This window comes from Micrasema longulum, unplaced genomic scaffold, assembly GCF_059751315.1.
Source record: "Micrasema longulum isolate JH-2025_06_02 unplaced genomic scaffold, ASM5975131v1 h1tg001016l, whole genome shotgun sequence".
Taxonomy (NCBI): Eukaryota; Metazoa; Arthropoda; class Insecta; order Trichoptera; family Brachycentridae; genus Micrasema; species Micrasema longulum.
Window position 1 is genome coordinate 184,796 of NW_028278204.1, and position 27,738 is coordinate 212,533.

General features: G+C 33.6%; 1 protein-coding gene across 2 annotated transcripts in view; it reads right to left on the bottom strand.

Annotated features, from left to right (window-relative positions):
• Positions 1 to 3,942: 3,942 nt before the first annotated feature.
• LOC148277539 (sorting and assembly machinery component 50 homolog) overlaps positions 3,943 to 27,738 on the bottom strand; it is a 37,714-nt gene continuing 13,918 nt past the window's right edge. The window contains exons 8-13 of one of the 2 annotated variants that reach the window (XM_088232755.1): positions 24,482 to 24,569; positions 22,847 to 23,028; positions 20,209 to 20,361; positions 19,146 to 19,181; positions 10,724 to 10,850; positions 3,943 to 4,931 (exon numbers count right to left, since the gene is read on the bottom strand). In XM_088232755.1, coding sequence (XP_088088881.1) covers positions 4,744 to 4,931; positions 10,724 to 10,850; positions 19,146 to 19,181; positions 20,209 to 20,361; positions 22,847 to 23,028; positions 24,482 to 24,569 — 774 coding nt within the window. In that variant the 3' untranslated portion in view covers positions 3,943 to 4,743. The remainder of the gene's footprint in view (positions 4,932 to 10,723; positions 10,851 to 19,145; positions 19,182 to 20,208; positions 20,362 to 22,846; positions 23,029 to 24,481; positions 24,570 to 27,738) is intronic. The other variant, XM_088232756.1, reaches the window with a different exon arrangement.

Consider the following 27,738-nt stretch of genomic DNA (forward strand, 5'->3'; position numbering starts at 1 on the left):
GTAGCCGGCGGTTGGCAAACTAAATGTCAAGAAAAGCAGTCGCCATAGAAATTGTAATTTAATTTTCACTTTTTTGTATTAGATACTCTTTACTATTTTGCAAATGCAATATATTGTAGTATTTTTTTAGTAAACGCCGATTTTTGCCAGTGAACTGTATTTATTTACGAGGAAAACAAAAAACAAACCGACACGAGCGTTGACTTAGAGATTACACACGCGTTGACTTATGACTGCGATAACTTAAGTATGTTCATAATTGTTCATTGTGATTGTTCAAATCTTAGCATGTTTTTAAGCACGTCGATAGTTATTTGTGATTGATCTACATGCGCATTTTTCATTTTGCTCGCAGCAGACTAAAGTCCGTTTAATAAAACAGATGCCAATTGGCCGCAGGTTGAGGGAACATATTTCGACCGCTTATGTTTACTCTAGTTATATAGGTACATCAATGTATATGTCATATGACAATAGTAGGTATGCAGTGTCGATTATTGTCACAATTTCAACTACAACCTTTCTTAACCTACCTCAGTATTCCTTTATCAGTCGCGTGATTATTTTGTGATCGCCGCGCCGCTTTAGATTTCAATAAATCGCGCCAATGGAATCCAATCGCGCCAGTGTGGTGCCAGGAGCTCGCTCCAGAGGGCCTTACATGTTACGCGTATTTGGTGCCGCTTTCTCTAAGTCAAGTGTCAGATCCAATGGAGTGCTGAAGGAACGAGAAAGACAGGAAGAGGTAATGGCTACCCTGCCAGTCCATCATAGAATTATGCATGTTACTAGATATCGATTTGATAGTAACTACCAGAAAAGATATTTACATTCACATAATACAAAGCACAACGTGAAAGCTCGTCAGTGCCGAGGTTTGTAAACAAGTATGGCCAAAGAACACTTCATTATGCAATTACTCAAATTTTTAATAAGATTCCTAAGCAGATCTTAAAAGAAAATGTTGACAAAATTTTTAAGGAAAAAATAATTTAATGGCTCATATGTAACAAGGCTTTATACTGATTATTATTTTATTTTAACAATCATCTATTAATTTTTTTGTGTATAAATTTTGTGTAAAAATATGTTCGCTTTTAGTTCTTAATAATGTGTATTTTACTTTTTAAAATTATGCAATTTCTCTTAACGCTTTTCGATAGATGTTGAACTGATTCAATATTTTTGAGGTGAACATCATAATATGGAGACCAGAGTACTCTAGGTGCGGGTGAACTAGGGAACAGAAGAGAGTTTTAAGGGCGTTGATATTTTTGAAGTCAGTTGTGTTTCTGTTAATAAATCCAAGGAGTTTTAAGGATTTATTGATAACATGTTCAGTATGAACTGTAAAAGACAGTTTAGTGTCAAGTATAATCCCTAAATCTCATATACTAGACACAGATGAAAAATATTTCATCGTTCAGTGAGAAGTCATTTATGTTTGGGATTTCCAGACAAAAAAATCTCATAACCTTGCACTTACTTTTAAATATATATATTCATTTTGGGAATCGAACCCGAGACCTTTTGCATGGAAGGCAAACGCGCTGACCAGAACGCTACCAGGCGGACAATGTGTTTATGTACTAGTAATTTTTACCATGTCACAGTCGGCAGTAGACACATTCCGAGTCATTTTTGTAATGTGTAGTGCCAGAAACCACGTTGAGTTTAATTTCAGCCCATCGTACGTCGTCTTTGTTTATGTTATTTGGGTGTCTGTGTATTTCAATTGCCTCTTTTATTATTCGTGCTCAGTAATTTCTAGTTTCATGCAAAATCTTTGGTTCGAAGACGAAAAGATGTCCTGTGTATAAAGCGTTCCGCTATTGCAGATTTTCAGTTTTTTTTTCACACTGCAAAAAAGACACGGAATGATTTTTGTTTGCATATTTTACTATGAACCACACAGTTGACCCCGAAGATAGCTCCTGCAATGGTAGCTGAAACGTCAAAACGAATCTGACTTACACAATATCGCCTAAAAAAGATACATATTGATAACAGAGTAACAAACTTAAATTCAATCATCACATTGATCATATTTCCAAGAAAGCGTCCAAAATCTGTGGATGTATTTTGCGAATATCTAAGCCATTCGAAAGCCTAAAAATTGCAATTACATTGTATAAATCATTTGTTCTTAGCTTGCTTGAATTTAATTCTATGATATGGTCTATTAATTATAAGATTCACATAACGCGGATTGAATTGGTGAAACGTAAATTTTAAAATCGTTAATATTTAGAATGGGATCAAATACTTTCATAATTAACTATTATGATCGTCTAGAGTCTTTAATATCTTCAGTTTAGAATTCAGAAGGATTTTGGCTGGTTTGACATTCTTGCACAAATTAATATCTAACTGTATAGATGCCCATGATATTCTTGCTCAGATTAACCTTAATGTACCTCACCGTAACTTGCGTACCAATGTTGTCTTTGCTGTGGGAAATTATAAAACCAACATCGGATTCTTTTCCCCTCTGCCGAGGATTCTCAGAACAGAGAACAAAATCTGATTAAACGGTACTGCCGATGTGTTCCTACAGCAAAGGCAAGCGTTCAAGAAGCAAGTGATGTTGTAACTTCTGACTTGCGATGACACAATTACCATGTCCGCCTAGATTATGCCATAATTATACCTTAACTAACTAACTAACTAACCATCACGCCATTTCCCCGGAGGGGAAGGGGTAGGCAGAGAGGATAGAACGCCACACCACTCTGTCCTGGCACACTTCCTTTGCTTCCTTCACATTCATACATCTTCTCATGCACACACGTCGATTATTCCGACTTTTCACATGACCACTTTCAAGAATTTGTTGTACTTGATCATGCCATGTCTTTCTCGGCCTTCCTCGACTTCTACAACCAGACACATTCGCATCATAAATCTTTTTAGCCGTTCTTTCATCATTCATTCGCTCCACATGACCGAACCATCGCAAAAGACCTTTCTTAATTTTGTCGATAATGCTTAACTCAGCCTTGCATTCTGCTCTAATTTCGACATTAGGGCACCTATCATACATTGTTTTTCCGCACATTCGCCTGAGGGATCGCATTTCAACAGCATTCAGTCTACTTTCGTCCCTTTTTTTCCAACTCCATGCTTCGCTTCCATACATTAGGGTTGGTACCAGAACTCCATTATGAACTAAGTAAGTTTTCCGATTTTTCGCTACATAAATCCAGTAGCCATTTGTTTACAAATTTAATTAATTGAATTATACCTTTGTAAATTTAAATAATAATCATCATGTTTATTAACAAAAAATTACAATTTCTTTATCTACTACTTACATACTTACGAGTAGGTAATAGATTTCTCCGGATTCTGGAGTCTGCCTTACTAGGTGCAACCTGTTTTAAGGCAAACATTTTTATGCAAAAATAAACAATAACATGACTACCTACTAGTAAGTTTATTATAGAGTTTTACAATATTTAAATATACCATTTATTATTTTAGAATGTTGTTGAGTAAGTTTTCCGATTTTTCGCTACATAAATCCAGTAGCCATTTGTTTACAAATTTATTTAATTGAATTCGGGTCATGGTTTTGCAATGTCCGGGTAACATATTGAATATTTTGGGGCCCAGAAACCTGAAATTTCTTTGCCCGAATTCAGAGTTTGCGGTAGACCCCATGACTTATGACCCTTTAGTTTGACTTCTGGTTGTGTGGGAGTGTTACTTTTGGGATTTGGTAGAATAATTTGCTTTCACAAAGATTGTTTAGATTAAGTGTTATTACATAATATATACTCATTAATGCCAATCTGTTAGAGCTTTCATAATCCTGTTGATTGGCTTTAAAAAAAAAACAATGACAGTGAAAATCTACGCACCTATTTACTATTCATATGGCAATTAGTTTACTTTGATTTATGAATAAATGTAAAAAAAATTAAAAAGTAAAAACACAAGTAACAAGAAATAACAATACTTTTATTAATTAAACATACATTTTATTTACATTTTTTTTCTAATTCACGGTCAAATTTCTACAGTCGAATTGTAGAGGATTAACAATCAATATTCTACTAGAAGCTTCGAGAAAGAAAAAATTATTTACAAAAATATTTCTCGCAAATATCATTATCACCATCATAAATATAATTATTACATTTTTTCCTGTCTTCTTGAGAGTTCGTATCGACATATCGATGTCGGTAAATAAAGACAGATGAAAAGTTAAGCATACCATCTCGGGAATTGTCAAATGTCATATAAAAATCATGTTTAAGTGAGTACTTTTTGCTTTAATATCGATATTTAATAGCTTTTAATGACAGAAGTCTGTTTCAAATACGAAAAATAATAAGTAATTTTTTAATTTTAATTTAGCATCGAACACGGAGCAAAGTTTCGGTGTCACATATTCGTTGAATTTGATCATATGACATCTGAGATGACTGTAATGAAAAGATGAATCAACAAGTTTGTAGAGCATACCGAGGTAGACAGAGACAGTAGAAAAGTTAAGTATACCGTGCCGATATGTACCGATGAAGATAGCGTTTGTAATTGAGGTCCTGGACTGGCACTCGAAGCGTAAGAATGATCACTTTACCATCTTGCAACAGATGATTGAAATATGCCGCATTTGGTTTACTAATGTTACGCTGGGTGCGGGAGACGGAATGATGATGATTAGAATGATGTTACAACTCTCACGCGGTACTGGTTGAATTTTTTCTATGGAAAAGATTGTAATTTTGTTTTTGTTTATAAGAAGTTAATGCCTAGACCAAATTGTACGCCCGGAGCGGCGATGTCGCCAGGTTGCTGCCAAATCGGGAAGCAGTAATTTAATTCTAGCTTGGCGATGCCGCCGATGCGGAGCGCTATGCCCAACCCTGTCGCCAATCTCACGTCCTTTGTGATTGCCTCTATATTCTTTTCAGCGTCTTGATCTGAAATATAGAAAAAAAAACATTTTGAAAACGTCCCACACGCATACGAAACATTCCAAAATAAAAAACATTTTCGAATCATCATCAGCTTAGTGAGTTTTCAACAATGTTTTGAATATGTCCAAATGCTTGCAGACTTGCTGGATTTTCTCCCTAAAGAATTGTTCGTATTTAATTTGTTGCAACAGAGAAGAAAAAACATTTTCGAGAAGGGAATATGGGAGTCTAGGCGTTTACAAGGCTTTTGACCTGTCATTGGCTGGTTTAAGTGGTCACTTTACTCACTGTGTAACATTCACCACTCTGCCTATGTTTAAACATCCACATTTCCTCAACTCTTCCATCTGTTTGACTTTTGTGAAGTAAAAGAGCTGAAGCCTTTATCATGTGGGTGAGATTCATCCGGCTGAACAAATGGAAGAGTTGAGGAAATATGGATGTTCAAACATGGGCAGAAGGGTGAATGTTACACAGTGCCTGAAGTCGCCAGTTAAACTAGCCAATGACAGGTCATAAGCCCTGTAAATGCCTAGACATTCCCGTCTCAAAAATGTTTTTACTCTCTGTTGCAACAAATTTAAATAAGAAAGAAATATATTTGTGAATATTTGCATGTGTATGGTGATTTTCTTGCCTTTGTTTTACTAAGTGCAACGCATTATTCGCTATATCTAAGATGCAGTTAGTATGGGAGTAATGTGTCTATTTATTATACAATGATAGATAATGATGGAAATTCACCTTCTACGTCTATCTCAAATGAGATTTCTTCAGTGTGATGACGATCTTGCGAAAGCGTGTGGAAGGAAAAAAGAAACATGCGAGATGATTAGCGATCCAAATTGGCAAATCAGCATAAAAAAATACCAAACAAAAGGTTTTCCGTTAAGAGCTATCATTCAAAATTCAGTGCTATTTTAGAATGAGGAATTCCACTGTTTTCTTATTTATTTTTTTCTATTAGCGTACTATTTAACTAAGCAAAAATAAATAAAAAAAAAAAATTGTGCGTTATTTACAAAGATATGATTTTTTAATGTTACATTTATCAAATACCGCGCCAAATGACTGTAATCAGTGAGTCACTTTTCAGTAGTGACGTCATGAAACGGTTGGCGTTCTTACTTTCACTGACCTGACAAGAATCTATGGAATATTGCTTTGATTACTTCATGTTGATCGTAATTTGCTCATTTCTATGTAATGGTTGTTTTTACGAACGTTTCGATTTAGAAAAACCTAGAAAGTTGACATAATCTCTGGTTGAAATGTCAACAAAGTATTTCTATACTCTATATACTCTCTATTTCTATACTGTATACTCTTCTTTTTCTATGGTCAAAACGTTCCTTACAAGGTGCGGGGGCTTTAAAGCTGAAACCGGAAATACTACACGTAGATATAAGGAGTGACGTCATTATTTACGATTTTAAAATGAATACTATTTTTAACATTTTTTATTTATTTTTGCGTGCGTTTTTGAGATATTTCATACTGTTCTAAAATTTTTAAATATTCACGTGTACACGAAAACATTTTAAAAATTTAATTCCGGGTTGGGCTGGAATTCCTCATTGTCAAATTTACAGCCGTCACTCTTTGACATTTGCGCAACAAAAGCAAGACTGTTCATCTTCAGAACTGCCCTTAAGACCAAGGTAGGTCAGATGACATGGGCATTGATGTTTCTTGGTGAGTTACTTTATTATCAAAACAAATTCCTTAAAAGAATGACCATTTAGAAATATACAACTATAGTCCTTAAAATAAAGCTTAAAAATGACAGCTGCCAAACTAATGTCACTAGTGGTGGGGAAGTGCTGATCACTGACCGTGTACCGATCAAATCGATTTTATCAGTTTTTCATGCAAACGTGAAACTCTGTTTCCGAAAATTGATATACAAACGCAAAAACAACCCTATTATATTTATTTATTATATTTGGATAATTTATATAGCGCCGTTTTTGTGAAAATCACCTCAAGGGCGCTGTACAATAAATAAATATCCCAGCACGTCTTGCAGCTACAGAGTGCATGGACGGTTAGGATTCTTGTTTCTCGTCGGCAGTTATGATATATAGGAGCTAGATTACACGTCTTGCAGCTACAGAGCGCATGGACAATAAGAAATCTAGCCCCTATTTACATTTCTATTTTTTTATTTGACAATGGAGTTTAGAGTTTTAGTGATATTCAAAAAAATGAAATAAAAAACAAATTCATAAAAACAGAAGTTAGATAACAACAAGTCTTGCAGCTACTGAGCGCATGGACGGTTGGAATTCTAGACCTCATTTACTAAATTTGAATATTTGATAGTTGATAACATTTACCTAGTGAAGCTAGATTACTAATCGTCTTGCAGCTACAAAGTGCATGGACGAGTGAAATTCTGGCAACTTAAAATTATCAATAAATTTACAAAAACAAACATTGACCATAATAGTAAATTTGTAAAGTGTTCGTGCTAAAAAGTAAACAATAAGAAACTAAACAGATAAAGCACTTCAACACTATGGATAGCATAACAGATAAAAATATCCGAAGGGTAGCTTTCGTAGATGTTCGGTAGTCACTAGTCACTGTCGCAGTATCGCACACGTGCAAACACATGTTTTTGCTAAATTCCTAGACTTAACCTAACGTATACAATCAGTGATCAGTAATTTCCCATCACTAGTGAGTGACATTAGTTTGGCAGCTGTCATTTTAATGTTATATTTTAAGGACTATAATGAACACTGTTTACCGAATGCAAACATTAATTTGTATTGATGTAATACCTTATATTTACATATAAGTTATTAATTTAAAAAATACTTGGTACACTTCCACTTATTTATTTTGACCAATTAGCCTCTGTTCCATTGAAATATTGCGTATTGTATATTTTTCAACTTATTTTTAAGTGTACCTACACTTAAGATAGTATTTAGTTTTGTATAAATTATCCATACACTGTATAATATTCACCAGTCTGAAGATGCCCATTAGAGGGTGAAAGCGCTAATTGGTCAAAATAAATAAGTGGAAGTGTACCAAGTATTTTTTAAATTAATAACTTATATGTAAATATAATTTATTACATCAATGTACAGAAGTAACATACGTAACTGGAGATCTGAACATTCGTTTCGACCGCAAGACGGATTCAGAATCGGTTCGTTTTAATGCACTTTTAAGTGATTTCGATTGTTCACAAGAAGTAAATACCCCTACACATGATGCGGGAGGTACACTTGATGTTATAATACGACGGAATTGTGATAAAAAAATCACAGTTTTTGTAACAGACATCGGACTTTCAGACCACAGATTAGTGCACTGTAAAATTAATATCCAAAAACCAACACCAACTTACAAAACACTCGCATCAAGGCCATGGAGAAAATTAAATTTAGAACATTTTAAATCCGAACTTCTGACATCGTTGATTGGTCCGGACATTGACCGTCGCTCAAACGACGTCGATCAATTGGTTGGGTTGTACAATGAGGTACTATCTAACCTGATAGACAAACATGCACCATTTACTACGAAAACTATTCGAAAAAGGAAATCTGATGCATGGTTTGACGAAAATTGTCGACTCAAAAAGAAAGAACTAAGACGTCTAGAACGCAAATACAGAAACACACGGTCAACTTTGGACCGATCAATATGGTTAGATATGCAAGCCTCTTATAGGACATTTATAAAAGAAATAAAATCTAGTTTCTGGTGTACAAAAATCACTGAACAGAAAAAGTCTCCAAAACAACTCTGGCGAAGCCTTCAATCTGTTCGTGGTGACTGTATAGCAGAGACATCTAACACAAGCGCTACTGCCACTGATTTTGCCGACTTTTTTACAAATAAAGTCGAAAAAATCAGACTGGCGTGTAGTTCAGCGAAAAAACCTGTAATTTTAGATAATGCCCTTCAAAAATTCAGTAAATTTGAACCAACGTCTATAAATGAGGTTAAAAGGATTGTTGCGGCATTACCCAACAAACAATGTATATTAGATCCGATGCCAACATGGCTTTTGAAAAAATGCATTAACGTATTAGCTCCATTTTTAACAGATTTATTTAATACATCCATGGAGCGCAGCATTGTTCCGAGAGCCATAAAAAAAGCAAATGTAACTCCACTTTTAAAAAATTCCCAACTAGATGTGGAAGATCTTTCCAGTTTTCGCCCTATTTCAAATCTTCCCATCGTATCAAAAATACTAGAAAAAATAGTTTCTCACAGGCTCGTTAACTATATCGAGCGGAATTCTTTATTTTCGGTAAGGCAATCGGCATACCGACGTTTTCATTCCACGGAGACGGGAGTGATAAGAGTACTGTCTGACATTATAACGTCGGTGGACTCTGGTAATCTGGTGTTGATGGCTCTTCTGGACATGAGTGCTGCATTTGATACTGTAGACCATAATATTTTGCTTGAACGTCTGGAGAAAACTTATGGTATCCGTGATCAGGCACATATGTGGTTCAGTTCATATCTTAATAAAAGAGAATATGCAGTCGTGTTCCAGGGTAAAAGCTCAACCAACTTTCGGGTGTCTACAGGAGTGCCTCAAGGGTCAGTACTCGGACCACTTCTCTATCTCCTTTACACTAAAGATATAGAGAACATTATCAAAGAATGTGGATTGTGGTCGCACTGCTATGCAGATGATACGCAGATTTATTTTTATTGCAAACCAGGCGAGAGAAGTGTGCTTGTCAATTTAATTGATGGATGCATCAAGAAAATAGGAAACTGGATGGCTGAAAACAGACTAACATTAAACCCATCAAAAACTGAACAACTGTGGGTGGCTTCAGCCAGACGACAGAATTTGATCCAGGATACGGCTCTACCCAATGTAGGGAGTGCCGTTTTACCCACCGTTAAACTACTGGGAGTTTTACTCAATTCTGACCTATCTCTTGACGCTCAAATTAGTAGAACGATAAGTTCATGCTTCTACCAGCTGAGACAAATTAAATGCATACGCAAAAATTTGCCGGTTGATGCCGCCCGTCAATTAATAAATGCGTTTGTAGTGTCTAGAGTCGATTATTGTAATGGTATCTATGCAGGTCTACCAATGAACAAAATGACTCGCCTACAATCTGTATTGAATGCCGCAGCGAGACTTATTTTCGGAATCTCTAAGTTCAGTCATATCACTCCACTACTTCGGGAACTACACTGGCTACGTTTTCCACAGAGGGTCGAATACAAACTCTGTTGGCTTATGTATAAGTCACTGCACAACTCGGCTCCGGAATATCTAAGGGAACTATGCATTCCAGATGAACTAGCTGACAGGCGTCTCACGCTTAGATCAGCTACGTCTACGGCGAGAGGAAAAGTTATTATACCTCTACGCAAACAGCGCACTAAATTTGGTGAGCGCGCATTTGCGGTCGCAGGCCCTATGGCATGGAATGCTCTCCCAGCAGAGGTGCGAGACTGTGAAAGTGAAGTGATGTTTCGGAAAAAACTTAAAACCCACTTGTTCTCTAAATCATTTGAATAAATCCGTAGCACGTGACAACAAAATAAATTATTTTAATTAAATTACAAATTTAAAGCTTCAATTAAATTAACTTAACAATAGAGTCACCATGTAAAGCGCCCTTGAGGTATTTTATTACGAAAGTGGCGCTATATAAGTTATCCACAATAAACAATACATCATTACAATGGAATTCCATCATGAATGAAATAAAATTAATTTGTACAATGAACATGAAGGTAATTTTAGTACTGGGGTTGATTTAAAAAAAAAATGAATTCAGAAATACCTGTGCTGACGGGTCCCGTGTTGCCCCCGTTGACGAAGAAATGTGCCCGGAAAAGATCTCCGAATCCACCCCTACCAGGCCTGAAGGGCAGAGGCGTGTACAGGTGTAGTCCTGTTTCCCAGTAGAACTAGAAGAGACAAGTTAATTGATTTATGTTAGAATGAGGAAATTCAGCGCCACGGAATATTGGATATAATTTTTTTTTTATACGCTGTAAAAGCATTTAATAAAATGTACGGTGAAGTTTCAAACCCGTAAAGCATCAAAAAGATCTCAGCATAATCACATTAATAGATTTAAAATGGGAAGCTCACATCTCACATCTCTTCGTCTTCGTTTGGAATTCGTAATCCATTGTTATCTTTTTTTAAGTCATATCTCAGTGAAAGGAAACAGTTTGTAAGGGTAAATAATTCCATCTCAAACAGCATTAGTGTATCTTCGGGTGTACCACAGGGTGCTCACCTTGCTCCCTTGCTATTCAATCTGTTCATCGATGATATTCTTACCCACTAGTACTAAATGCACTCTTGTACAAGCATTACTACTACCCATTCTAGATTATGCTGATGTTTCCATGACTGATTTAAGCTGTGAGCAACTCCATAAACTTGAATGACTTCAGAATACATGCATAAGGTACATTTTTGGTCTTAGGAAATATGACCACATTTCTGATTATCGTAGGCAACTGAAATGGCTCAAAATTAGGCAGCGGAGAGACTATCACTCCCTCTCACTTCTGTTCAATGTACTTCATAGTCCTAACGCTCCTATATACCTGTGTGAAAAATTTCAACGCTTATCAGTTCATGGTTTACCTCTTCGTTCTCATTCTCAAGGCACTCTCTTCATACCCATACACAATTCCTCTTTCTTCTCTAACTCATATAGTGTCCATGCGGCTCGACTGTAGAATCATCTCCCATACACCATCAAAGATGTTACTACATTATCTCTGTTTAAATCACGTCTGAAGAAAAATCTCCTTTCTCTTCCTTAATCTCTCCTCCTTTCCTTTTTCCTTTTTCCTCTTTCCTCTTTTTTCCTTTTTCCCATTGAGTAATAGTTTTGATTTAAGGTAATTAATTACGTTTATTTCTATTTTTATATATTTTTAACTTTTTATTTTTTTTCTATTGAATATGTTCTGTAACTTGAACTATAAAAATAAAACTTTTATTTTATTGGTTGGTTGGAAGAAATTGCCATTTGGCAATAAGCCCGCCAATGTACAAATAACATTATGTACAAAAAGTTAAATAAATAAAAAAAATAAATATAAAAAATGCTTTTCTTACTTCATCAATTTGTCTGTTTGCTGATGACACTAAAATTCACAAACAGATTGACAGCCCTTCTGATTCTTCACTATTACAATCTGACTTATTGTCTTTTAGCACCTGGTGCTCATCCAATAATCTACATCTCAACTTAAGTAAGTGCAAGGTTATGAGATTTTTTTGTCTTGTAAATCCAACCATATACGACTACTCACTGAACGATGGAATATTATCTTCTGTGTCTAGTATACGAGATTTGGGTATTATACTTGACACTAAACTTTCTTTTACAATTCATTTTGAACATGTTATCAATAAATCCTTAAAACTTCTTGGGTTTATTAACAGAAGCACAGCTGACTTCAAAAATATCAGTACCCTTAAAACTCTCTTCTGTTCCCTAGTTCGCCCGCACCTAGAGTATTCCTCTGTTATCTGGTCTATATATTATGATGTTCACATCAAGAATATTGAATCAGTTCAACATCGTTTTTTAAGAAAGATAGGCTGGAGGTTGAGCTTATCCAGAGACCTATATACGTATACTGAGTTAGAAAATACCTTAAATATATCTTCTCTTCAAGACCGTTGAAATAAATCCGACCTTATAGTCCTTTTTAAAATTCTCAACTCACTCTTTGATGCACCTGAACTACTGAGCTCAATAAAATTAAATATACCAACTAGAAACCTCAGACAAAACTTACTCTTTCATACCGATAACCATAGAACTAACTATGGTTTTCATTCCCCTATGCCCAGAATTCTTAGGTCTGCCAACAAACATACCAGTCTTGATTTCTTTGATAACAAGTTGTCTTCTTTCAAACGATCACTGAATCAAATTCAGTTATAAACATCTCTCTCCCGCTTACACTTCCACAGAGTCTACTATAAACCATTGAGTCTTTCTAATTTTTTTATAATAATTTTCTATGTATAAATGTGTCCATAAAAATGCCCATTGGGCATTATATAAATAAATAAAATAAATAAATCTCATACATATATTGCCAAGAAAGCCAAATTGCTCCAGAGATATTTCTTAAAATATACAAGACCCCTGAAAGGCCTTTTTTGGAGTATGGATATCAAGTATGGAGTCCCCACTTTACTTAAGACATCGAGCTACTGTAAAAAGTCCAAAGATGTGCTACAAGAATCCCCATGTTACTCAAAGGATGCCACGGTAGATTATAAGTTTTTTTATTATAGAAATAAAAGACGAGTGCTACTTTAATCCACAAATTTGGAATATCCAGTTACCGGTTTCATCGCTTTGGCGACATCTTCGAGACTGGTATCTTTATCAAGGAGTTCAGTGTATTTATACAAAACAGAGGTAAGGATAGAGAATTCAACATTGTATGAAAGTCAAGTCAATTAAATAAAATTATTTTTATCTTAAGGATCATTAAAAAAAAATTCGGGTCAACTAATGAGTTGATATAATGCTATTTTAATGAGTTTAAGTATTGTTTATTTATTTTTATTTTTTTTGGTGTTCCATCCTTCGTGAGTGTGATTTTTGTCAATTATGATTTCTGAAAAACATAGAGTAAAAATATATTACAGTGGATATAGTAATAGTTATCTGTTCATTAAGCAATTCTCTATGTTGGGTTTATTTTTTAAATCTATTAATTTCGAGAATTTCTAGTTTGCTAAGTTTATGGCCTTTAGGTGCAATTTGAATTATTTTTTAAATCGAAGGAATGTTTATTTAAAAAAAAAAAATATTGAGTTTTTTTTCTTGCACCACAACAGGCCAGGAGACCCAATTACAGCGGTGAATTACATCACAGAACACCCAGGCTTGAGAAAAACCACATTTAATTTTTGTGTTCTCACCGGGAATCGAGCCCGGAACCTTTCGTGTGTGAGTCAAGCGTCTTGACCACTACATCACGAAGGCCGCCTTATTATTTTCTATTAAATGATTGGCGAAATTTGAATTATCATTATTGTTAGACCTAGTAATAATAGTAAAATGAACTCGATGTAGAATTACTTAATGAACAGATAACACACATGCATTCTCCATTACTTTACCCATTGTAATATATTTTTAATAATGACTTTATACCTTTTGTTTTTCAGAAATCATAATAGACAAAAATCACACTCACGAAAGATGGGACACTTAAAATAAAATACTTAAACTCATTAAAATAGCATTATATCAACTCATTAGTTAACCCGAAAAATTTTTGTTAATGATCATTAAGATAAAAATAATTTTATTTAATTCACTTTCATACAATTTTGAATTCTCTATCCTTATCTCTGTTTTGTATAAATGCACTGAACTCCTTAATAAAGATACCAGTCTCGAAGATGTCGCGAAAGCGATGAAACCGGTCACTGGATATTACAAATTTGTGGATTAAAATATCGCTCGTCTTTTATTTCTATAATAAATTACAATGAAATTCTTTTAAGAATTTTCACTTACAAACCTAAATGTTGTAGGCTATAAGCTCTAGGACTTACATCATTGGAAGAACGACAGAAGAGAGGGGGCTTGATCAAAACTTATAAGATACTCAATAATTACTATGACAGCCCCCTGCATGAGATGTAGCAATTAAATCCCAATACAAATTTACAGGATCATAACTGGAAGCTCTATCGTCCTCAACTCCACGTCAATCCCAAGAAAAACTTCCTTTCCAGCAGGGTAGTTTCAGACTGGAATAAATTGCCAAGCCTCGTTGTCCATTCCATTTTGGTCGACCAGTTCAAAAACCGTTTGGATGCTTTTTTTAAAGGAAAAAGAACTCAGACAAAAAGCAGTACACGAGATATAGGAGCATCAGCAAAGGCTGTCTGCCTATCACAAATCATAATAAAAAATAATAGCTAAGTTCTTAATTTTTTTTAAATTCCCTTTTAATGGTTGCGTCAATAAGGATCTTCGCATTACTTTAGACAGTAAACTCTCCTATCGTGAACACATTGATAATATTGTAAACAAATCCCTCAAACTTCTTGGTTTTATCAATAGAATGACGACGGACTCCGAAAATATTACTACCATCAAAACTCTTTACTTCTCACAAGTTCGACCCCGTCTAGAATATGCTTCTCCAATTTGGTCTCCATTCTACAGGACTCATATTGACCATATCGAGTCTGTCCAACACCGTTTTCTAAGAAAATTGGCATGATTGCTCGGTTGCAAAGGGGTAAAGCTAGGGTTTCCTAGGACAGCGGTGCCCGTATTTTAACGGCCGTAGTGAACGGTGATGCAGTGGACAGCCGTCGTAGAGGTGACTAGAGTGTGGTTTTTTAGGAAAACGGTGTTATCAACACCATTTAACACCGTTTTCCTAGGAAACCACTCTCTAATCACTTTTACGATGGCTGTCCACTGCATCACCGTTCACTACGGCCGTTAAAATACGGGCACCGCTGTCCTAGGAAACCCTAGCTTAATTATTCCAATTTTGAAATAGAGCAATCCTTTAATCTGTCTTCATTGGAGAAACGTAGAGCTGAGATGGACCTTATATGCATTTTCAAAATACTTAATGCTAGAAGTGATGTCCCATCTCTGTTGCAATCAATTTCTTTTCATGTTCCCAACCATGTCACCAGAAGTCACAATCTGCTATTTATTAAATCCTCTAAGAGCAACTTTTGTTTTGTGCCCCTATTTTTGCTTAATATGATGGTGATAGTTTGCAAATAATATCTAAATTTATTGTAACTGACTATTCTAGTGTGGTCAGGTCAAGTCGTCAAGCCTATCCTCATACGAAAGTCTACACTCGACACAAAGCATGCGGTATCTTGGTAAATTAGTACTGTAAAACTAAAAATTACGTGGGACACAAAAAATATAAATATAAAACTCAACAGTTTAGAGAAAACTATTAAATTATTCAGCAATTTCATAGGAGTAAGAGATGATCGATAAACAAGTCACAATGAATTATTAGATGTATTTTTATTCAAGGAGTTATTAACAGAACGGACCAAAGAACAAAGCATCAAAAAATACCGTTGACAAAAATTAAAAATGCTGTGATAATTTTCAAATTACAAATCGGAAGAAATCATTTTGAGAATGCCGAAATTTTACCCTTTAGGAAGCTATCAAGATCTAGAAGTTATATTACATGCCCTGGGTACACATAGTAATCGCTAGTAGAAATATGTCAATCGAAGCTAGACTCGCAGTGTACAATAGAGTTTTCATGCTTGTGTATGGAAGCGAAGCTCGGAACTGGCTGAGGAAGGATGAAAAATGCAAATGAGAAATCGATGTATGACAGGGTTACAAATGGGAAATCGGTGTACGACAGGGTGTCGAATGGAAATCTATGTATGACAGGGTTGTAATGGAAAATCGAAGATTGACAGCGTTACAAATGGGAAATTGATGTATGGCAGGGTTACATATGGGAAATCGATGATTGACATGGTTAGAAATAGGAAATCGATGATTGACAGGGTTACAAATGGGAAATTGATGTATGGCAGGGTTACAAATGGGAAATCGATGATTGACAGGGTTACAAATGGGAAATCCATGATTGACAGGGTTACAAATGGGAAATTTATGTATGGCAGGGTTACAAATGGGAAATTGATGATTGTCAGGGTTACAAATGGGAAATCGATGATTGACAGGGTTACAAATGGGAAATCCATGATTGACAGGGTTACAAATGGGAAATTTATGTATGGCAGGGTTACAAATGGGAAATTGATGATTGTCAGGGTTACAAATGGGAAATCGATGATTGACAGGGTTACAAATGGGAAATCGATGATTGACAGGGTTACAAATGGGAAATCCATGATTGACAGGGTTACAAATGGGAAATTGATGTATGGCAGGGTTACAAATGGGAAATTGATGATTGACAGGGTTACAAATGGGAAATCCATGATTGACAGGGTTACAAATGGGAAATTGATGATGGCAGGGTTACAAATGGAAAATTGATTAATTTGTTGTTTTTTTTTTAAAGGAATAACCCCCTAAGCCTCTATTTTGAGGCTCGTCAGCAGGTGGGATAGAGGGGATATAGAAGGAGGTAATAAAAAATACACCACAACACCTAGACCAATTGAGAAAAAAATCTTTCTTGGACCTTTCTCTTGCAACTGGCGGGAATCGAACCGTCTGGGCCGTCTAACCAACTGCGCCACGGCGCCAGTCAAATATTCCTCGCCTGTCATTGATAAGGTTACAATGGGAAATCGATGTATGACATAGTTACAAATAAGAAATCGATGCAAGACAGGGTTACAAATGGGAAATCGATGATTGATAGGATTACAAATGGGAAATCGATGATTGATAGGGTTACAAATGGGAAATCGATGAGTGACAGGGTTACAAATGATGAAATCAGACTAGAGTGTAAATTGAAGACAGGTAAAATGAGAAAGTTCAGAGGTTTTAAAAAATACATTTGATTAATCTTTAAAGATATATCAAATAAACGTATATTAATATACTATCAAACTAAGTAAAAAAAATATTTTCATGTATTGTATTATAATTGATATGATTCCTTTAAGTTTTGTGATTTAAAAAATCCCCACCGAAACTTCGAAGGACACCCACCACCTACAATGTCATAAGTTACATTCTATGAGTGATTCTGTCATTCAAAAGTAGTGAGCCCCGTACAAATTATTTGTACCCTCTAAGCAACATGGTAAACACGTGTTCACATGAACCTGTGACGTTGCAAATAGCTCAATTTTGATGAACCTCCTCATTGAAAAAATAAAAAAGGGTCACGAAAATGGTTTGGTCGTGGAGAACGAATGGATGATGAAAGAATGATAAAACAGATACATGTATAGGGTTTTTCAATAGGGACGACGCATTTTGTTTTTGACATTTCTCGAATTGGAGTGAAGTTGGCTTTGCAATTCATTGACATTTTTAAACGTCAGTCTATGCCATTTAATCATGGAGAGATACACGCTTCAACAACGTTTGCAAATTATTCATTTAAAAGTATCAAAGTTCACGTTCTATCGCGACTAAAAATGCTGTACAATAAATAAATATCCCAGCACGTTTTGCAGCTACAGAGCGCATGGACGGTAAGGATTCTTGTTTCTCATCTCCAGTTATGATATACAGGAGCTAGATTACACGTCTTGCAGCTACAGAGCTCATGGACAATAAGAAATCTAGCCCCAATTTACATTTCTATTTTTTTATTTGACAATGGAGTTTAGAGTTTTGGTGATATTTAAAAAAATGAAATTAAAAACAAATTTATAAAAATAGAAGTTAATTACAACAAGTCTTGCAGCTAAAGAGCGCAAGGACGGTTGAAATTCTAGACCCCATTTACTAAATTTAGATATTTGATAGTTGATAACATTTACATAATATGAAAGCTAACATTGGTGGCCTCCGTGGTGTAGTGGTCAAGATGCTTGACTCACACACGGAAGGTTTCGGGTTCGATTCCCGGAGAGAACACAAAAAATTAAATGTGATTTTTCTCAAGCCTGGGTGTTCTGTGATGTAATTGGGCCTCTTGGCCTGTTGTGGTACAAAAAAAGAATGTGTAAATGTGTAAACATCACAAAAAGTCTTGCAGCTACAAAGCGCATCGACGAGGGGTTACATTAAATCCCTGGCCTATGCCAACGAGCCAGCAACGTTAGAAGAGCTGCAGGCCAACATCGAACGCGAAATTTCTGATATTTCGGCCGATCTGTGTGCTAGAGTCATGGAAAATTGTGTCCAGCGTATACACTTATGCGGACATTTGAACGATGTCATATTCTATAAATAATGGCATCAATTTTACTTTCATTTGGAATAAAAATCATTTGCATAACTAACCCGCAAGTCTTTTTTCAATTGAAAAAACAAAATGCGTCGCTCTTAATGAAAAACCCTTATATATGGCGAGAATCAATGCTAATGTGGGACGAAGATGGCCAAGCAAGATGCGGCATGATCAGATGGACGAAAATCTCAAGTTTGGTCACGTCAAGAGCAGACACGATCCGAGGGCATGTATGACAAGATGTATGGATGTGGAAGCAGCTAGATTTCGGATTCGGTGTTCTGGTTCTAAGTCACAAAAGTAATAAATAAAAAATTACAGCATTTATAATTCCCGTTAACGAGCAAACACATCTCTTACTTTCACTCCATCGATTCTTGTCACAGAGTAATCACACTGAAAATAAATATGATCAAAACTTTAAATTATTATATTTAAATACTGTCTGAAAAAATATCCCAGCAGAATCGAGGGTCAAAACGCTAATGTGCTATTATGCATAGCTGAAAATCTATTTATTTATTTATGCTTTATTAAGTTAGTTCATAACATCTTAAAAACTAATACAAACTTTAAATAATATTACAATTTTTTTATCAAAACTTCTCAACAACATATTTTTTAAAATTAATTTTAAATATATCGATTTTTTCTATTTCCTTTATTTCTTCAGGTAACTCATTGTACAGCTTCAATCCCTTGTACAATGAGTTTTGAGATTCCGTTTTTCTCCTCATTGGTAATCTTATCTTTTTTTTACCCCTCGTTTCATATGTATGACAACTGTTGGTTAAATTTTATCATTGTTTTTATTTTATTCATCCCCTTAATTATTTTATGTATAAAAATTGCGACATTATATTTAATTTGTTGCTTTACTGTGAGCGAGCCAATTTCTTTGTGCATTCTTCCTACATTAGAATCGAGTTGTACTATACGAAGTTTGATAAAAAAAGTATATGAAATATTATAATTAACATATTACAACAGAGATGAAGAACATTTTAGAGAAGGTAATATAGAAGTCTAGGCATCTACAGGGCTTATGACCTGTCATTGGCTGGTTTAAGTGGCCACTTTACACACTGTGTAACATTCACCATTCTGCCCTTATTTGAACATCTACATCCCTTCAATTCTTTCATCTGTTGATGTTTGTGAAGTTAAAGAGCTGAAACCTTTATTTAAACGGGTGAGATTCATCTAATTGTATTATTTCACCTACATACTAGGCAACGCCTGAGAATGATATTTTTTCAATTTCTTAACTTCTTCATGGACCAGGTGGATTTATCAACAATAAAATGTTCTTCATCTCTGTTGTAATATGTTAATATTAACGGCTCCCCGGGGAATTGAATCCAGTCCTTTTCTACGAAAATTTGGACAAACTCGAAATATTATAGTAAATTTGTTTACTTACATTGCTTCCGAGAGCATTGCCTTCGCTCTGAGGCCCGACCCCTCGTTCCCGGAAGCCGCGGATGCTCTGTGGACCTCCGATAAAGAAGTGTTCCGTCAGATTAGTTCCGTAGAAGTCGTTTAGAAGACCGATGTGAAGTCCTCCTTGCAGTACCTACGAGAGTAAAAAGAATTTCATTATTTGTTATCATATTTATTACCTTCAGTGTGGCTACATGCAAAATGTGTGGATATGTGACTTGATTTGAATTCATCGTTCTTGCGTTTTCTATTACTATTGTATTCGCATTTATTATTCTTTTATTCGTAATTTAAAAAATATTTTTAAACATTTTATTACGGTTATTACTTGCATTTTTAAATTCTGTTTCTGTATTTCAATTTTAATTTATTTATTTTAAAAACATTTATGTACATAACAAAAAAATTCAATGCATACATAAAACGAAAAAATTAACACTAAAATTTAAATATACAAAAATGGTAAAATAAAAAATACCCAGCAATTATAGAGAAAGAATGCAATCCTCTCTGAACTTTTTTTCACTAATATGAAAGATGTCAATATCCGAAGAGATACGGTTGAGTAAAGACACTGCTCTTCCTACTGGCATTACCATCGGCAGGTTGGTTCTGCAAGCAGGAAGATAAAACAGTTTAAGCTGTCTATGTCTAAGGTAGTCATTAGGAACATAAAGAAAAATACTCTCCGTTATACCTATGTTGATTGTAATACCACGGATCAATCGGAAAAAATACATAAGCAAGTATGCATTTCTTCTTTTCTCCAAACTATTGTAGCCAAGCATTCCCAGTATGAAGTCAGACGGGCACAACCACGGATAATATCCGCACTCCCTTAAGTAAAGATACCTCAGAAATTTCTTCTGAACCATCTCCAGCACAAGAGAGTACTTCAATTCGTGGGGCGCCCAGATCAGAGATCCACACTCAAGTCTGCTTCGCACCAATGAGTTATAAAGAAGCCTGAGAACACGAGTATTCAAGAACACCTTAGCTGTTCGGAGAACAAATCCCAACATTTTTCGCATTATGTCCCTATTATACAGGGTGTTCTTTAAACCCTGTCACATCCGAAACCACGATGATCAGTATGGACAAGATAAAATATTAGCATATTTAAAACAAAGAATTTTTTTAAAAATAAAATATTTAAAAATCAAATGGTTGCTTATTTCTGCACGCGAGTGAGGGGAGCGCGGTGCAGTATCAGACTCCTTCCAACCCCCTCCTCGTATCTCCCCCGCAGAGGTAAGCAACTACAGTAAAACCCCCGTTTTACGTTTTTCAAGGGAGCGATAAAAAAGTGTGAAGCTGAGGAAAACTTTAGAAAAATGTATGGAAAAAATGAAATTTCATTAAAATATAATTATTGTATAAGACTATACTAAATATACTGCAGAAAAATTGTAAGACCGTCATGATTGGAGATTATTCATATTTACCAATGATTTAATAAAAATATTTTGTATTTTTTCAAGTAATACCACAATATGTTATTTTTTAATTAATTTAAAAAAAAACATGTTTAAATTATTTTATCTGGGTACTTAACAGTTAAAACACGACAATAAAAAAAAATATTTGCATAAAATGCATACAACGATTTTTTCCCTAAATATTGGGAAATTTTATTTATATGGTGTCACTTTTTTTAGTATGGCACCACCAAATTTCAACTGTGATTTACATCGCAGCAAAACTGTTTCACACTTTTATGAAAACTGTTTGAAATATCTCCTTTTCACATTATGTGTGTATAACATCAAATAATATTTATATTGCCATTTTTTTTTACTTTCTGCATCGTATTTTATTGATATAAAGACTTTATTCTTCCTAAACATGCGTCAACTGCATGTCACTATTTAGTTAAATGTCAAAATTAGACACTTGAACAAAATGGTCAATTACACTGCACCTACTTTGAATTTAGTTTGAGACAATACTTTACACATTTTTTTATTTACCTCGATTTTATTCTCCATTCACGCGGCGGCGTGTGCCTCGTCTCGTATCTCTTTTTCACATAATGTTTATAACATCAAATAATATTTCTATTGCCAATATTTTAATCTTTCTGCATCGTAATTTATTGATGGAAATATTTATTCTTCCTAAGCTTGCGTCAACTGCATGCCACTATTTAGTTAAATGTCAAAATTAGACACATAAACAAAATGGTCCATTACACTGCACCTACTTTGAATTTAGTTTGAGACAATACTTTACACATTTTTTTATTTACCTCGATTTTATAATATATGTCACTTTAGCTTAGTTTGAGTATCCGATTGTAAAGCGCCCTTGAGGTGATTTTTCACAAAAATGGTGCTACACAAATAAGCCAAATTTATTATTATTATTATTGATCGATAACTTGTAAAAACATGAAATAATGAAAAATTTTGTTAATCTTCAAATATATTGTTGTTTTCATTTGCTTATCACCAAAGTTATTTTATTTTTATTGATTTTAATTTCAAAAGATCTTCTGGTCTGTCCAAAGATATAATAATGTCTGCGCGTGTTAGGAGATATAATGCAAAGTTGTTAAGTTAAAAAAATCAATAACAGATGAAAATAAACATGATAGGTCTTGTTATCTCCTGACTTACAAACTGATCAGCCAGCTGGATATTGTGCTGAAGAAAGAGGTCGTTCTTCAAGAAGGCCATACTGCCTCCGAGGCCCGCTAGCTCCGAAGTGAACTGGACCAGCGTGCCTCCGGTCGGGAATATTTTGTCGTCGCGCCCGTCCACAGATACGATATGGCGAATGGCAGATTTCATTGTCGGACCTGCATAAAACAATGTTACACAGTTTGGAAAAATACAATAAATAGAGGATTTTGGATAAAATATTTTTTCACTATTTATTAGTAGCATAAAAAATAATTTAAAATTTATAATTTTGAATTTCCGCTAAAACGGACCATTCATTGTCCACGCCCCTAATACGTCCCGATTCGAGGAAATTTTTGAACTTTATTTGTAAGCGTTTAAATTTAAATAGAACATCATCACAAATCTTGATGTCACAAGGCCAAACATGTTGCGTTTTTATAGAGACATATTTTTTTATAATTTGCTTTTTAAAGTTATTTATGAAAACATTTCTCCAAAATATCTATGTTGAATGTTGAAATCTATTTCATATATTTTTATCGCTATTCGTGGTATGTGATATTTACCTTTTAGGGAGATGTCTGGGTAATGGAACTGTAAGATTGATTTAATAAAATACAGTAAAACCCCCTTTTTACATTATCAAGAGAGCAAGAAAAAAAGTATAAAACTGAGGAAAACGCTAAAGTGAGGAAATGAAAAATGTATAGAAAAAATAGGAATCACATAAAAATTCAATTAATTTGCTTTACTATAGTGTACATATACTTCCAGAAAAGTTGTAAAAACGGTGATAATTGGGGATAGTTAATATTTTTTTTACTATTTTCAATGATTTCACTAAAAATATATTTATATTTTGTATTTTTTCAAATAATATTATGTAATTTGATTTAAAAACAGCATGTTAAAATTATTTTATGTGTAAATAAAAAAAATAAATATAAAATTTTGAATTGGCATAAAATAACGTACAATATTTTTCCCCTAAATGTTGGGAAATTTTATTTGTATGGTATCATTTTTTTTCTATGGTATCACTAAAAACAACTGTCATATAGATCGCGACAATTTTTAAACAATCTTTTTTTAAATTTTAAATATTTCTATTGGTATGTTTTAAACATCGCGATTTATTAATATTAAAACTTTATTGTCCCTTAACGCTTGTTAACCGCGTGTTGTGATTTGTACAAGTCAATATGACGTTTTTGTTTAAATGAAAACTAAGACTAACCCTAAAGGAATACACTTAAACAAAAAGGTCAATCACACTGCACCTGCTTTGAATTTAGGTTTAAGACAATAATTTATCCTTTATTAGTTGTTTACCTGTTTTTATTCTTCATTCGCGTGGCACACGCGGTGGCGCGCGGACCGCGGCATCATTATTACGTCATAATTTTGGGTTTTTTGACACATCAAATGAATTCCGATTTTTTTTTACGTAAAACCGGGGTGATGAAAAGTGTAAAAAACGTTAATAGGGGGGAATATTTGTATGAGAATGTACGAAGAAACCTGAACATTTCGGTGTAAAAAGCGGGAAAATGTAAAATCGAGGAACGGAAAAACGAGGTTTTACTGTAATATAAAGTAGTATGTAAAAATGGAAATTAAAATTACCTGCACATTCTCGTACTGCAAATGATGAATTTCTCAAGAGGGGATTTGTTTCCCTAAATAAGCCTTCCCATTGCAAGTTGTGATGAGTCTGGAAGGTTGAAAAAATAGGTGTGATTATTGGTATAAATAAATAATATCGACTGCTCCAAGTAAGACAGCACTAAGTCATAAAATATAGTTTTGCGGGAAAGCAAATTGAAAGTTTGTTTTTTTTTCCATATTCTTGGGCCAGGATTCATGAGTTTTTAAAAATTGTAAAAATATATTATTGGTCTACACTTTCTAAGTAATCTAATTTCCTACTATTTTATAGTGTTTTGGGACATAGTGCTGTTTTCGTCGGAATTCGTGTTTCAGCTTTGTGTAGTATGTTGATTTACTTCTCTATTCCAGGGAAAATCAAATAAATTATTAAACTTCCAATGAGCTATTTTATTTTTAAAAAATGAAAAAGATCAATTATTAACATAAAAACCACCCAAATTTATGATATTTTTGAAAATCCCAATAAATCAACTGTTCAAGGCATACAGTTGGTCTATAAAAATTAGGACATTCTCAAAATATTACAAAATTAAGAGATTTTAAACATAAATTTATCTCATCTCTTTAAAAACCTACATTTATCATAAGAAATAAAAAATAATTGTTGATGTTGAAGGATCATATTTTTAAAATTGTCGAAACATTAAAATATTCAAAAATAAGACTCTTTGCAGACGATGCCTTAATATATATATCGGGAGAAAATTATAAAACAATTATGGACAGACTAAATCATGATCTTAATAGTGTATCACTGTGGCTAAAAATTAATAAATTAAAATTAAATGTTAACAAAACTAAATATATGAATATAGGAAACAAAAGAATAGAAATTACACCATCAATTGTAATAGAAAATGAAAAACTTAATGAAGTCACTGAAATTAAATATTTAAGTGTAATGTTGGATTCAAAACTTACATTTCACCAAAACGCTAAGATGGTAATAAATAAGATTGCAAAAAAAATATCAATTTTGGGAAGGATCAGAAGATTTATTGATAAGGACTCCTGCAAAACTATTTACAAAGCAATTATTGAACCACACGTTAACTACTGTAGTAGCATTTTATTTTTATCAAACAAAGAAAACATAGATAAACTAACTGTATTACAAAATAAAGCCTTTAGAATCATTTTGAAAAAAAACAGATATACGAGGGTAAAGTCGATGGTAAATGAAATGAAATTATTAACATATAAACAAAGAATATTTTACAATACAATGATATTTGTTCATAAAATTATAAACTCTAATAAAAAAACAGAATTTTGGAAAAAAATTGATCGGAACCAGCATGAACACAATCACAATACTAGAGAAAAGAACAAAATTAGACTTCCATTTAGGAAAAAGGCAAAGTCACAAAATTCAATTTTATTTAAAGCAATTAAAAAGTATTACGAAATGAAAAAAAATATTTATGAAGAAAAAAACATATCAAAATTTAAAATAATGGTCAAGACATATGTGATAAACAATTTATAAATTAAATATATTTGTAATGTTATTATTAGAACACACATAACAATATGTATGATATGTGTGCCCTATTTTAAGATTTAAATAAAAAAAAAAATAAAAAAAAAATTACAAAAAACAGAAATATAATGAATATTCTGATACAAGTAATACCGTATTGGATGAATCGAAAAATTCCAAATTCATTCACTTTCTTCGTCTGATACCGTATCTCTTGTATCAGAATTTTCAATTTCAGAATCAAATGATAAATAAAAATTATGATATGCCTTTGGAATTAGTAAATTGTTACATAATGATAGCAAATCTGTTTGCTTAAGTTTGTTTTTTATTGTACGCAGCAACAGGTTTAACCATTCTTGCAGACTGCCTTCCTCTAGTTCGTTTTTCAAGAATGGCGGTTAAAGGTTCTTCCATGCATCCATACCTAATCAAATCTTCCAATGGTCAAATAACAAAGTTTTATCGACATTATTTTTTTTATTATTTTTTTTTTATTTTTTTTTTTTTTATTTAATATAATCATACAATGCATATACATTATACTCCCAGGAGTTATTAGAACTCATTCCGGGACTGAGGAAAATATAACAATTTTATAAAGTACATGATATAAAGAGTTACAAGAGACATCGCATTTCTGGCTAATCTTAAACCAGTTCATACAAATAGAAATTTGAAGATCAACCAGATCAGATTAATTTCAATAGAGATATGCCAGTTTAAAGTGTAACAATTATACAATTAAAAATATACATCCTAACTACAAACAAACATCTTACCTTGAAAGAAAAATCTAACAATTATAAAAAAAGTACATCATTTAAAGATCAACCAGAAATGGACCAGTTTAATGTATAACAATTATAACAAAATACATAATATGATAGACTAATAAATTTATACTACAATATACAATTATAAAATATACAATATACATCCTAACCAAAAAGTACATAGTATGAAGAACAAACAAGAAAAATACTATTTTATCCTACAAATATGCAATTATAAAATAAAAAAAACATACATCCTAGCTAAAAAGCATTAAACATCAGATATAGAGAAACCTTAAATAAAACAAACCATTAAAAAGCAAGCAATCAAAAAGAAGGAAAACAAACACAATTTCTTATAAATAGAAACAGTAAAACATCAAATTAATATCCAGTCAAAAATAACCTTTATATTTGTTTTCTATAAAAAGGTTTAGGAAGAAATTCTTAAGGGCCACGCTTTGCACTTTACGAATTTTGTTTTCTTTAATTTTACTTGGTAGCTTGTTATAAAGAGTTCGAGAGATATTCTCCAAAGACTTTTTTCCAAACTTCGTTGAATTAAATTTCGGTATATGTAGATTTCTTGAGCTACGCGTATTGTGGCTATGTATCTCGTTATTAAGGGGGTGTTTTAAATTTGTAAGAGCTGAGAAATTTAAAATGTTTAGTATGGTGCTGGTGATATCATGCATAGGTATGACTTTAAAGGGAAGTATTTTGGTTTGCCTGTATATATCTTTTACATGTGTATCCCAAGGCAGACCGAAAATACTCCTCAAAGCTCTGTTTTGGAGAACCTGGATCTCTGAGATCAGTTTTTGTGTTGCAAAACCCCAAATACATGATAGATAAATCAAGTGTGAGTGAATCAAGGCATAATAAATTGAAAGTAGAATAGGTTTAGGAAGTAGACCCCTAAGTCTATACAGAACTCCAGTTACAGGTACAAT